General features: G+C 43.6%; 1 protein-coding gene across 1 annotated transcript; it reads right to left on the reverse strand.

Annotated features, from left to right (window-relative positions):
- Window positions 1–251: 251 nt before the first annotated feature.
- LOC145989068 (protein GVQW3-like) lies at window positions 252–821 on the reverse strand. Its single transcript, XM_083124363.1, has one exon. The coding sequence runs from the start codon at window positions 819–821 to the stop codon at window positions 252–254; it is 570 nt and encodes a 189-aa protein (XP_082980489.1).
- Between the last annotated feature and the right edge of the window lie 12,963 nt (window positions 822–13,784).

Raw genomic sequence — 13,784 nt, forward strand, 5'->3', positions numbered from 1 at the left:
GGGAGGGTGTCGAAGCAGTTCGAAGCCGCAGGACTCGATGGCGGACATTGCAATGGTGGACGTGTGCGCGGGTGCATTGTCTTGGTGGAAAAAGACGTGCTTCTTCAACATTCCACGACGTTTCACCTTGATGGCCTCCCTCAAATGCTTCAGTTGAGCAGCATTCACCGTTTCACCTTTTTTTAGATACTCAGCCAGGATGACACCCCTCGCATCCCAAAAAACAGAGACCATCACCTTGCCAGCTGATTTCACTGACTTGAACTTTTAGGGGTGGGGGAGGAGGGGTGTTTCCACTGTTTTGATTGCACCTTGGACTCTGGCTGAAAGTGGTGAACCCATGCTTTGTCCATGGTTACAAAACGTTGGAGAAATGTCTCAGGATCAGCCTGAAGGAGGGTCAAGTTTGCTGCAGACAAGAAGTGTCTCTGACGTTTGTTCTCAGCACTCAACATTTTCGGGACCCATCGACATGACACCTTGTGCATGTTCAGCACAACTGTTAGTATGTGTCCAACGCGTTCCTGGGACATCCCCACTTTCTCTGCGATGTAACGTTCTGACACTCGCGGGTCTGCCATAACAAGATCCTGTATTGCTGTGATGTATTCTTCAGTACAGGCCGTTGCCGGCCTTCCACTGCGAGGTGCATTTTGGACAGAGGTGCTCCCCCTCTTGAATTCCGCCACCCACTTTTTCACAGTAGAATACGATGGGGCATCCTCCCCCAATGTTTCTATCATGTCCTTGTGGATGTCCTGTCCACTCATGCCTTTTTTCAGGAGGTATTGGATAACCGCACGAATGCTCACTTTATCCATTTGTCAGAAAATGCTCACCGTCTTCACTTCAAGCATCAAAATCTGAAAAACAAAAAAAGATAGTACTATGAAATTTGGTATGGGTCTTTGCAAAGGCATTTATTATGATTAGCTAAAGTAACATTCAGCTACGATAAATGCATTATGGGTAGGCCGAGAACTTTTCAGTCACCCCTCGTATATATCATATATTATTTCGAAAGGCGGCATGAAGGTTGCAAATTGAAGCCCAAGGCTAGATAAAAACTTCCATTGAGACTTTGTGTATATTCAACTCTTAGTACTAAAACGTTATTAACCTACTTTGTATTAAATAACGAAGTCAATGTAAACTAAATCACGTGACTGCTGAAAATAGTTCATTTCCTGTGTGATAGTTCTGCTATTATCTTGCCCATGACTTTGCTACATTCATATGCACTACATTCCCGCGCGGAAGATTTCTGCACGGTTGACATTGGAATAACCCACAAGCTTTCTCAGAAGTCACGCGTGTGCCTCTGTTATTGCGTAGTGGCAACATCGTTGCCTAGTAATCAAGAGGTCCAGGATTCGATGCCCGGTTGAGGCACATAGTGGTTCGAATCCCACTTTAACCCTAGCTTAACCGAGCCGTACGAGAAACTTACTTACCTCAGGGGAGGTAAATTAAAATTCAACAAACAACTTTTTTTTAAAAAAAAACAAAAACTGCTTCCTTTCTTGATTATATATATGTGCAGTTTTTTATTAATTACAATAATTCGAAAAATTACCATCATTACCAACCTATATTGTACACTCTCAGTGGCATCAGTGTCTCGAATAATACGCACTCAAAGAAGGCTTCTGATAGGCCCACCTAGTGAATTTGGCTCCTATTTACATTATATTAATGTTTATTTTATGAACAAAAGTATTATAGAAATATTTGGCACACCCTAGGGAACAATAACATTTATTTTCAATTTTTTATATAAATTTTGACAGTTGAAAAATCGAAAAAATGTAGGTGGTGGATCCAACAGCCCCTCTTGGGTAAGCTAGGGTTAAAATGGACTTCCAGTCCCGATTAGCCTTTGTGAATAAAGTGGACTTCAAAAGAAACTCAAACAGAAGCCACGTGGCATTTGTTTACGGCGTCTTCGTTCTGCATACGTTATCATTTGACATCCAAAGAGGGAAAAAAACATCGAACAGTGTGATTCTATATCCGACCTTCTGTCCATCGGATCCGTAATATCTTGATGACAATCTCAGAGCTGTGGGACATAGGAGGCTGAATTTTGGAACACGCGCTAATGTTCCAGACGGCTTTGGGGGAAGGGGGGGGGACAGCGCATGATGTTCCAGTTCCAGCCCCGCTCGTAAAAGAGGCACGGGTTGCTAATAAGCATGAGATGCTCCGAGCCCCTTCCAAACCCATTTGCTTCCGAAGAGGAATCAGTCAACGTTCCGAGCACGCTACGGGACAGGTGACGCCGTCTGTTTCGTCATTTGTCATCGTTACCCGCGACCTCCGACCACCAGCAGAGCGGGCATTGTGATTACTGACCCCTGACAGATGGTTCGTTGGGGAATGCAACCCTTTCAGGAAGTCCTGCCCATTGTTTGACCGAAAAGCAGAGTAGAATATTTTGCTTGATAAGGTGGATCTAGAACAGGACAACGGATGATCCGGACGTGCTTAGTAAATCATAAATGCAGTCATGGCGAAGCGAAGGTGATTTAAAATTGAACACCCTCTTAAAAGAGCATTGTTCATTTCATTAATCAAACCTTATATGTAACATTCCCATAATAGTTTCGGTAAAAGAAATGATTTCAGTTGATTAGTAATCCACAGATTAACCGAAGCATCTGTGTCCTCGGAAAATACATGCTTTCAATTGCGACACTAGCGCCACTACTCTCAGGCCAACGTTACAAACATGGCGGATCATTATCAAGTTAGTTAACTGGAAAAGTAGAGTGTAAATGCAGGTCAGAACTTGATGTTGGTATATTCTATCACGTAATCCATGTTGGTAGAACTTGAAACTGTAGCTTCTGTCCCGATTACCTTGTCTGAGCATGAAGTGGACTTAGAAACAGTGATTGATTGATTTGCCTTATTTTACTTCGATTTTGTGCCACTTTTGGCTATTTGCGAAGATTGGGATGAATGATGATTTGATGAAATTGCATCCATGCCCAGGAACCCGGTACCCCTGGCGTCGTAGCGCGATGTGGTAACCACTCCGCTACGGGGCCCGGCGGACTTAGAAACAAATAAATTGGACATGATACAAAGACTAAATGGTTTCATGAGATAATTTTTCGAAATTTGAAATGAGTTCGTGACCAAGTTTTCTGCCAACTTTCAAAGATTTTCCTTGAATGAGGTTTGTAAAAGATTACAGCCAAATGAGAGATTGTGCAGTGCATACATTCTGATGTAAAGTTCTGGAATATCAAAAAATAAAGAAAAAAGATGATTGTGTTAATTTTATCTCGCTCCGCCAGGATATTGGATTAATATCCAGATATCTGATAGGAGACTTCAGGCGCGCTATGAACCCTGGGATCCCTGATTCGAATCCCACCCTGTGCATGGATGTTATATGTGAGTGTTCCTTCATCAGTTTCATCACATCATCACTCATTCTCATCGTCAGGATTAGCCAAAAGTGGCACAAAAGCGACGCTAAATAACAGATAAGATACTCCAGGCTGTAAGAATGGCGATGCTAGTGTTATTCAACGATGACAACCAATGCAGAAGGTTCACAGAAGATAAGTAACACATCCTTTAAGTTGATTGGATAACCTCACTTCTTCGAACAGAGTTTGCAAGCACAGTGCACTTCCTCACGACCCTGGGGGTGAAACACAAATGACGTCTTGAAACACTGCAACAGAAACCTCTGACAGGACGTATCTGCCACACCGGGCGGGTGTTGCAACAGAAGATAAAAGGAAGAACGCAGCCTTTCACGTGCCGTTGTTGTCACTACTAGGAGCCAGGGAAGACAGACATCGCATGATAGAAAAGAAAACACCTTCGAATACCATCATTCCAGACCCGTTACATCCGACTGTAAGACAAGTTCATAAGTTCTCGGGGGAGGGAGGGGGGGGGGCTTGGCCCCTGGAAGATATTGTTTAAGAGGAGTCTGAGTATGCACGCCGGATGGCGTCAGCGCAACGCCCCCTTCCCTCTCCTCTTGACAGCAACGTACTTTTAATGTAAACATCAAGAAGTGCAAGGTGTAACTTGATTCCGTGGCAAGGTAGGAAAATGAAGCGCTGTCAAACGAAACCACTAATATACGCCACACAGAAGAGCTTACATCAGGAAAAAATATTTATCTTTCGATGATGGGGGGAAGGGGTTAACGTGAGAGGGAGAGGGAAAAATTTTCTGGCTAGAGGAGTAAAATAGGAAACCACTCGAGTGTTCAAGAGCCCGGGGAGGTAAAGTGGTCCAGGCGCCACTCGAACGTTTCTGCTTTCTTCTTTTTTAAAGGTTTTCAAGGATTGTAGAATCTCCGTTCTGTTTCAGGCTCACACGAACTGGTGTTGCGAGTTGCTGGGATCTCAAGGCAAGGCAATAGCGTGCAAGTAGGTGAAACCGCCGATCCTAGAACGGTCCCTCCCCTCCTTCCCCTCCCCTCCCTCCCCCCCCTTTTTCGCGCGCAGTGTTGCCAGCTCCTCACTCGAAAAAATCACCAAGGTTTTTGTTTTTGGGTATAACCTAACCTAAAGCAAGGAGGTGGCAACCTTGCTTGAGGTATTTTCTCGCAGTGTTGCCAACTCCTCACTCGAAAAAATCACCAAGGTTTTTTTTCTTGGTCTAACGTAACCTAAAGCAAGGAGCTGGCAATCTTGCTTGAGGCTTGCGTTACAGTGCATAAAGCAAGGTTGCCAACCCACTGGTACTTTTGCCATAGCCTTTTACAAGAAAAAAAAGGGAAAGGGAAGAGTTAAACAACCGACAGCTTACCCACAGCTTTTTTTGCTCTAACCTAACCTAAAGCAAGGAGCTGGCAACTTTGCTTGTGCAATCAACCCGGTTGACCACCCTCAAGTAAAAATCAGCGTTGCCAACTCCTCACTCGAAAAAAAATCACCAAGGTTTTTTTGGTCTAACCTAACCTAAAGCAAGGAGGTGGCAATTTTGCTTGTGCAATCAACCCGGTTGACCGCCCCTCAAGTGGAGATCAGCGTTGCCAACTCCTCACTCGAAAAAAAATCACCAAGGTTTTTTTTTGGTCTAACCTAACCTAAAGCAAGGAGCTGGCAATTTTGCTTGAGGCTTGCCTTACAGCGCATAAAGCAATTTTTGCCAACCTGCACACACTGTGCAAGGAGAGCCGGCACTGCTGTAAAAGAGAGAGAGATGGGTGGATGGCAACGCAGTATGTGTGTGCGTGTGTGTGTATAATATGTAGCATTATTAACTGGAGTGTGTTGGCAATTTACTTACAACTAAAAAAAAAATAGAGATGCCAACGTTGGTGTAAGATGAAGAGAGAGAGAGAGAGAGAGATTTATGGCTGGCAACAGTAACGAGCGAATGCGCCATATCGTAATTTTCCAACTCCGTATATCGTGACCTTTGTAAACCTCTCTCGGGGGAACATTGTAACACAAACAAACAAACAAAATAATAATTGTTGTCTTTTAGGATACCTGGCCCCTATAACCTCGCGAGGGTGCGTGGTGCCCATCACAGTTCTAATGGCGACGGCTAACAAAGTCATGCCTCTGTAGAGTTTCACGCGTTTTTTTTTTTAACCCCCCCATAACTCCCTACAGAGGACCTCCGTGTGTAATGTGTGTGTTTTATGAATGAAGAGAAGAAAAAATTTTGGTTAAGAATAGAAAGTGTAAGAAGTAAAAAAGTTTCCGTAGGGTGCTGCATCTGAAAGAAAAAAAATATCCTCAAAATAGTGTACATAATATGATAGAAAAATATAAAAAAAAATGTGAATGCAAAAATTAGTGTGAATGATTGTTTTTTTTAAAAAAAAACGATAGAAAAATATAAAGAAAAGTGTGAATGATTGTTTTTTTTAAAAAAATGATAGAAAAATATAAAAAAAAAGTGTGAATGCAAAAATTAGTGTGAATGATTGTTTTTTTTTTAAAAAAAAGTGTTGCAAGAAATAATACATATTTTTTTGATTGAGAAGTCTAATGGTGCGAGCAGGTTTTTTCCTTGTCATGACATCCCCATTCTCGGGTGTGGATGTTGCAGTCCAGTAGCCTCAATTTGGTGTCGCGGGGATCAAGCGCCACTTTGTTGATCGTGGATGTATGCAACTGGTCGATGGTGCTCGTGATCCGATGTTCGGTCATGCGTTTGATTTTTTTGTCGAACAAGCACGACTTGTAATCTTCTACGGTTAGTTTGTTTGTGCTCGAACGCCCCACTCCTTTTGCTTTTTTTATTTCGGTCTCGTCCTGGATTTTCACGGCGTACATTTTCGCTCGAAGACCAGCAAACTCTGCGATGATGCGGCCGTTGACTTCATCCTTCATCTTCCCGATCGTCATTTTCTGGCTGTCGTCGAAGAGAGCGTGATCTTTGGGATAATTAGAGAAGTCGAAATGCTGGCTCATGCTTTTTAGATCTTCGTATAGATCATCGGTGTGGATGTTGTACACGAAGCTGTCCGTGTCGGTGTACGCCACCTCGATCGCCTCTCCATAGCGTGGTTTCATGATGTCGTAGTGAAACTTGTACATGGCCAGCTTCGACAACTCGAGGATCGCGACTCCCACGGCGATTGGTTTGTCGAATGTTATGTGGCGGAGAGCACGTTCGATCAATACCAACGTGTCGCTCAGTATCGTGAAGTTCTTGTACGTGGGCTGAGCGACGAGCTTGTTTATTTTCTTCGGGTCGGAGACCAAGTTGATATTTCTTCTTTTCCTCGCATCTTCCATGCTCTTGCCGTAGATGCTGTTGTTCATTAATTTGTATAGGTCTTTGTCTGCGGAAGAAGAAGCTGATGCTCGACGTTGAGTGTTGCCGTCGATATAGGGTGCTAGCCACCTGGTCTGTCTAAACTTCAATCCCGAGTGCACGCGCTTCAAAACCAATCCATGCTGGAGGTAGAATTGTAGGAGACGATAATGCACCACGTAATTCTTTTTGCTCTTGAAGGTGAGCATCAGCTTCTTCTCCGGAGCCGATTCCATCACAGGTGCCATCGCAAATCCGTGGTGTTCTCGATGAAGCGATGCAGGATATTCCAAATCTACTTTCAGGAAACATCCATTTTCATGATCTTCGCTCCATTCCAAACAATCTTGAAGTTCCTGCTCGCTCATCCATTCGTATTCTCCGATGGGCAGAGGCTCGGACATGGCATAACCATACAGGTTGTTCATGTCCCAGTATGCCAAGAAGTTTGTCGGTTTCCCTGCATCGAAATCGCCGACATATGGATTGTTGGCCTTGACGTGTCGAAGGGGACACTGGACGATTCCACCGCGTTTTGCCTCTTCGACAAACAAAAGTTGATTGACGTTCTTGATGAGTTCTATCTTCACCTTCGTGGATTTTAACATCGCCTGCCAAGAATAACCCGGTGTGGTGTAGCTGAAAGCGGGGTCCAAACCATATGCTGCCATTCCTCTCGAGCGATGGAGATGAAAACGGTCGCTCAATAGCGTAACATCCAGTTTCAGATACACATCGTGATAGTCGCCCATGGTTTGACAAGAGAATGTAGACCACACGAGCTGAGCATGATGGTAGTCCTCTTCGCTGCAACGGGTGTCGCTAAGACGACTGTAGAATGCTTCTCTCGGTGGTAACGACGTTTCTGAGAATTTGGAAGCATCCGTCATGTATTCGTACGGGTAAACACCCTTGCGTCTCAACAGTGCTAAATGTTGGTCGCCGAAACATTTCCTGGTGGCGACCAAATCATCGTCGGTGAGTTGAGACGCGAGTGTCGCCAAACTCGAAGACAGAAAGTTGTAGGAGTCCAAGAAGCGAATTTCTACGTGATTGCCATTTCCAACGTCCACCTTCTTGCTGAATGAAATGAATTTCTCATTGGTGCGAGCTATGACGCTAATGGGTTGAGCGTCGCATCCCATCTCCTTTATGAAGATTTTGGCGTCGTAGCCCTCCAAATTGTGAATGAATACTGGAATAAAATTCGGTTTCTTGATTTGTAGATTACAGTTGTTACACAGGGGGGCTACATATTTTCCTGTGTGATGGTTATGGTGGCGAACTTTGACATTTTCGAGGGTGAAGTTACTTTCGCACACACCACACTGAGAGGCAAGGTCGTATGCTTCCTTCTCTTCCTGGGTAAGAGGCTCTATTGCTTTGTCTTCTCTTAGTAGAGGAGCGAATTGTATGGCCATCCGTTTCAAGGTTTGAACGAATATTTGTGGAGCATCATTGCCACGATGTAAAATAAGATTGTCTGTGTTGTTGACTATCAATCCAAAAGCGCAGGCTTCGTGATGTAGAATTTCGGTGGTGCTCGATGTGCTGGGATTCGGTTCGCATGTGGCGAGTGGAAGTTGGAAACTTTCAAAGTCGGCGCATATCACCACGGGATGCCAGAGTAACGCCTTGTAGTTGGAAAATGTCATGTCATGAGAAGGCATTTTGATAGCCGTAGCCGGATGTTTACTGCACATTTCATGATGATCTCGGAGTTCTTCATCAGCATTTTTTTTCCCTTGACCGTAGAATATACTCAGGCATCTGTCGCATACTTGAATTTTATGTTGATGTGTGGTAATTTGACTTCCTATTAATTTTGGAAGATTCTGAATTAGACAGTAATGATAATTATCATCATCTTCGATCAGAAGTAATCTGATGACACGATTACTTTTAATGTTGCTGTGTCTGAGTACGTAGATGGTGTTGTTTTTGTCTAATCCGAAGATGTGTACTGCTATATTTTCGTTTTTATCTGTCTTGTACTGTGCCTCAAATTTACTAATGTCTCGTAGATTTACGGGGTAATTAATGCCAGCCATAGGTTTTTCAAATTCTGAGAGATATTCTGGCTTGTTGTAGTGGTATAAACGATGTTTGTTATTATTGGCTGGGTGATGATCGGCAATGATGCACCACAAAAAGCATCTGTTATCTTCATTTTGAATGTTGATGATGGCTTTCTTACCAGCTATTTCCCGAGGCAAATTGATGTAGCTGGATGCTCCCATCGGGTTGTATCGTGCCACCTTCAAAGTTAAAGTGTGAGGCGAACCGCAAAGTGTCCAACCCGATCCACGTTTTTGGAAAGTCTCGTGCTTGTTCAACAAAGCGTCGAACATCTGGTTGCAAATGGCATCCACCTCATCGACGTCGGCGGCGTGGAGGCTCTTTACACCAGTGTAATGATGGAAAGTTTCTCGCTCTTTTTTTACGTTTTCGTAAATGACGGAAACGATGAGGTGGATTTTCAACGAGCATTGCAACAAAGCTTCGGTGATAGACGAAATTAACTTGCTTTTGACCGAGCGAAAAAAGTTGTTTAGATCAGATGTTTCTTCAGATCGGAAAGTCTCCTCGGTTAAAATATTTCGAATACTTTTGCCGGCACTCTTCTGCTTCTTTCGTGGCGCTTGATCGTCAACATCGAGCTTTCTCTTACTTGATCCTTCCCCATGCACATCCTTCCGATGTCTTCTCAAGTTAGAAATGGATATATATATCCCACATTGGTCGCATGCACGTTTCGCTTCCTTCTTCTCCATTCTTTTGCTAAGAAAAAAAATGAAGTTACTAAATTGCACACATTTTTTTGTGGTGTTATTTATATTAGACCCCGAAACCCATAAATAATCTAGCATAGATGAAGTTACTATTTGTAGTAATTATTTATATTAGACCCCCAAGCATAAATAATCTACCATGGATGAAGTTACTATTTGTGGTGTTATTTATATTAGACCCCAAAACCATAAATAATCTACCATAGATGAAGTTACTATTTGTGGTGCTGTTTATATTAGATATGTTCTCAATTTTTTTCTTAAATAACCGGCATGAATCTCTTTGGTTTTCGAAAACAAAATAACATGGAGGCTGTACACCGCACGACGACAGATCTACCTTCCATGTTAACTAAACTCAATGGTCTACTGATTGTTCATCTCAACAGTATTTGGACGAAATTGGATGATGATGTGGGCAAGATGTTTTACGTCTTCAACAACAATTTACATTTTTACGAAATTCCGATCGACGGGAAACTTCAAATCACCGTGAATCCGGAAAACGCAGGCGAAATCAAAATATCTACCGGCAAGAACATTTTTCGAATCAAGCACGACAAGATGCTTTCTAACATTACGTACGATGTGTCTGCAGGAGATTATCTTTACGTTCAACTCCTAGGAGATTACGATAAACTTGTTCCTCTCTTCGTAGAATTACGAATCGTCTATCCTATTATAAATAACCGTTAACAAAATGCCTAACGACATTTTCGGCAACACCAAGCGTGTGGACCATGCAGAAGAGATTCTCATGTTGGACATTCGAGTTAAGAAGTTGAGGACCGATTTGATCGCTTTGCAGGAAACCTTAAACAAAAGTTTAGAGTCGGAAATCGCTACGCTCCAAACGCAATGTCTCGACCCCATTCTGAAAATCGATTCCGAACTGAAGACGCTGATAAAAAATTATGTCGACGTACCTTCTTACGACAACGTTCAAAATATACAGTTGAGCGTGGATTCGCTTCAAAATGATTTGGCCAAATTACAGCAATTTCAAGCGAAAAATGAAGATTTGGAAAAATTGAAACTCGAAATCGAAGAACGAACTTCCGCAATCGAAAAGAATTTCTCTGAACTTCAAACCGTCGTGAACGATATAGATGCAGAACGCTTGCACGTCGTCGTTTCCAAATTACAAGAAGAATTCACCAGCACGTTGGAAGAAATTAAATCCAAGTTGCAGACTTTGGAAGATACCATGACGAACCTACCATCGTCGGACGAACTGCAGGTCATCGGTAAAAGCGTCGCGAACATAAAAATTCAACTGGAGGCCTATCAAGATTTCGAACACATTCAAACCACCATCGCTACGCTTCAGGCGTCTCTGGAGTTGATCAACGAAGAAATTAAAAATATTCACGCCGAAGCAAGTGTGTTGACGAGTATTCAGGACACGTTGAGCACGGTTCAGCAGAAGATCCAATATTTGGAAAATTTGAACGTCGAATCCAATCTTACTCATTTTCATCACGTACTGGACAACATACAGGGTGACTTGGAATCGTTACGGACGAGCGTGCCTTCGAGCGAAGATTTGGAAAAATTGAAAACGGCGGTGACGGCACTATCCGAATCGAGCGACATCAAAAGTTCGTTGAGCGATCTCGAGAGTAAAGTGGCCAATCTCCCTACCTCCAAAGAATTACATGCTTTGAAAAGGAACATATTACGTATGCTGAAACGACTGGAAACGGAAACGGCGAACGTGGAACAGATTCGAGACGAACTTGCTTCGCTGGTGTCGACGCTGCCCACTTCGCAGAGCGTCGCCGACCTTCACACGCAGTTTACCGAGATGCGAAGCATCGTGAACGATCTTACCGAGAAAAGTTCGAAATTGAATCAAATCGAGAACCTTCAGAACATTGTTGTCAACATCAGAGATCAAGTTGGAGTGCTGGAATCAACGCAGGAATCGACGCTGGCCTCTTTCGGTGCCAAGTTGCAAGAACTCAACGAAAGCTACAAGCAGTTGAACGTGGAAGTGAAAATCAAACCGTCATTTTCTACCGTAACGGATACCATAGTCGAGCATTTGGTGCCCGTACAAAACACACTGGGTCAGCTTCACAGCAACCTCGTTAGCATCGATACTAAATTCGCTAAACTGCATTCTCTGCAAGCCATCGAAATCAACAGCGTACCCAATCAACAGAGAATCTCCACCTTCGTCGAAGGTAACAAACTGTACATGCTACATCCTTATCATCCGTACTACAAGTTTCTCCTCGATGGCACGATTCAGATAAACGAATTTTCGTACTGGTCTCACGGTAGAAAAGCTAGCGTTCCCACCATGACTTTGATATCGAATCGTGGTGTCCAGAAAGCAGGAAACATTCCTCTGGCGCGTTGGAACGAAACGCGCAACATATATGAAATACACGAAGACGAAGATCTCACCGTTTTCGACGTGAGTGCCGGCGATAAGCTGATCATTCAAAACACGAGCGAAGTGCCACCCTCTTTGAATCCCATCACGCTTGTGCTTCTCTTGAAACGTAATCTCTAAAAAATGTCTAGGCAAGCCATCGTCGAAGAATTGCATAAACCTGCACGCCGTAACTACGAACGTTTGGCTGTGGTAACCAAGAGCATCGACGACCTCTGGCAAAGTGACCTCGTGGAGATGAGCAGCGGTAATTTGAAAAACGTACATAAATTGAACAAGGGCAACAAGTACCTTCTCACCGTCATAGACACGTTTTCGAAATTCGCGTGGGCTCTACCTTTGAAGGCGAAAACGGGAACGTGCGTCACGGAAGCATTCAAATTAATTTTTCGCGAAAGCGGCGGCAGACGACCTCGGTTTCTGCAAACGGACAACGGTAAAGAATTTTACAACTCCGTATTCCAAAAGTTTATTCAAAAACATGGCATTCGACATTATTCGACCTTCAGTCACATCAAAGCCAGCATCGTGGAAAGATTCAATCGAACCTTGAAAACACACATGTGGAAGCGATTCACGCTTCGGGGAAATTACAAATGGGTCGACATCCTGCCGGAACTCGTCGACACCTATAATGATACGGTGCACAGAACGATAGGCATGAAGCCAGCCGACGTTACCAAGTCCGACGAGCAGCGTTTAATTTCTACCGTTTACTGTCCAAAGTACACACCCACGACAAAGAAAGCTAAATACAAAATTGGAGACCGGGTGAGGATTAGCAAATTCAAACGCACCTTCGAGAAGGGATTCACAAAAAATTGGAGCACGGAACTCTTTACGGTGGTTCGAGTTCTACCTGGAAACCGACACACGTATATAATAAAAGATAGTAGCGGCGAGATTTTGAAAGGAAGATTTTACGAAGAGGAACTCTCTAAAACGAAACACCCCGACACGTACCTCATCGAGAAAGTATTGCGTAGGAAAGGTGACAAACTTTTGGTGAAATGGCTGGGACTTCCGGAAACAAGTTGGATCGACGCGAACGAAGTGATCTTGTAAGTGCGTGGAACGTGGTGAAGCGTCTACCAGATCCGGAAAGTCAAACGAAGAAAAAGAACGGCGAATTGCTTCCCGACAGCATCCGCTGTCTGATCGTAGGTCCTTCGGGGTGTGGGAAAACAACACTGCTCGTGGACAATTTTCTCCTCGCACCGAATTGGTTAAATTGGAAGAACAGACACCTGTACGTGTTCTCGAAAAGTTTGGAGCAATCCAAATACCAGCAACTGATGAAACTGTACGATGGTCTGGACATTGCAACGTTCGCCTCGGAAATAAAACCGCTCGACGATTGTCGTGAAAATTCAGTCGTTGTGTTCGACGACGCCATCCTGGAAAATCAAAATGAAATTCGCAACTTTTTCACGCAAGGTCGTCACAAAGGAATGGATTGCTTTTACCTAGCTCAAACGTTTTCCAAAATTCCAAAACAGTTAGTGCGCGACAACGCCAATTTCATATGTTTGTTTCGTCAAGATCACACCAACCTCAAGCACGCGTACGATGACTACGTAGGCGGAGACATGAACTACAATCAATTTTCGGAACGCTGCTGCTCTACTTGCTGGAACGGTGACGATTTCGGATTCGCGACGATCGACATGACGAGGAAACCCAACGAGGGAAAATACAGAAACAAAATCAACGACTTTCTAAACGTTGCGACGTTGTGAGAAACAACGTGTATAAATAACGTCATGACGAAACGAAAAATCGAAGACGAAAATCTCAAGCTTCGCGATTACCTCGCGAAACGCTTCAAAGGTTGG

The sequence above is a fragment of the Lepisma saccharinum genome, chromosome 6 (assembly GCF_977018435.1).
Source record: "Lepisma saccharinum chromosome 6, izLepSacc3.1, whole genome shotgun sequence".
NCBI classification, from domain to species: Eukaryota; Metazoa; Arthropoda; class Insecta; order Zygentoma; family Lepismatidae; genus Lepisma; species Lepisma saccharinum.

Excerpts from the sequence above, each read along its gene's own strand:
- LOC145989068 (XM_083124363.1), bottom strand. The coding sequence starts at position 821 with ATGGATAAAGTGAGCATTCGTGCGGTTATCCAATACCTCCTGAAAAAA.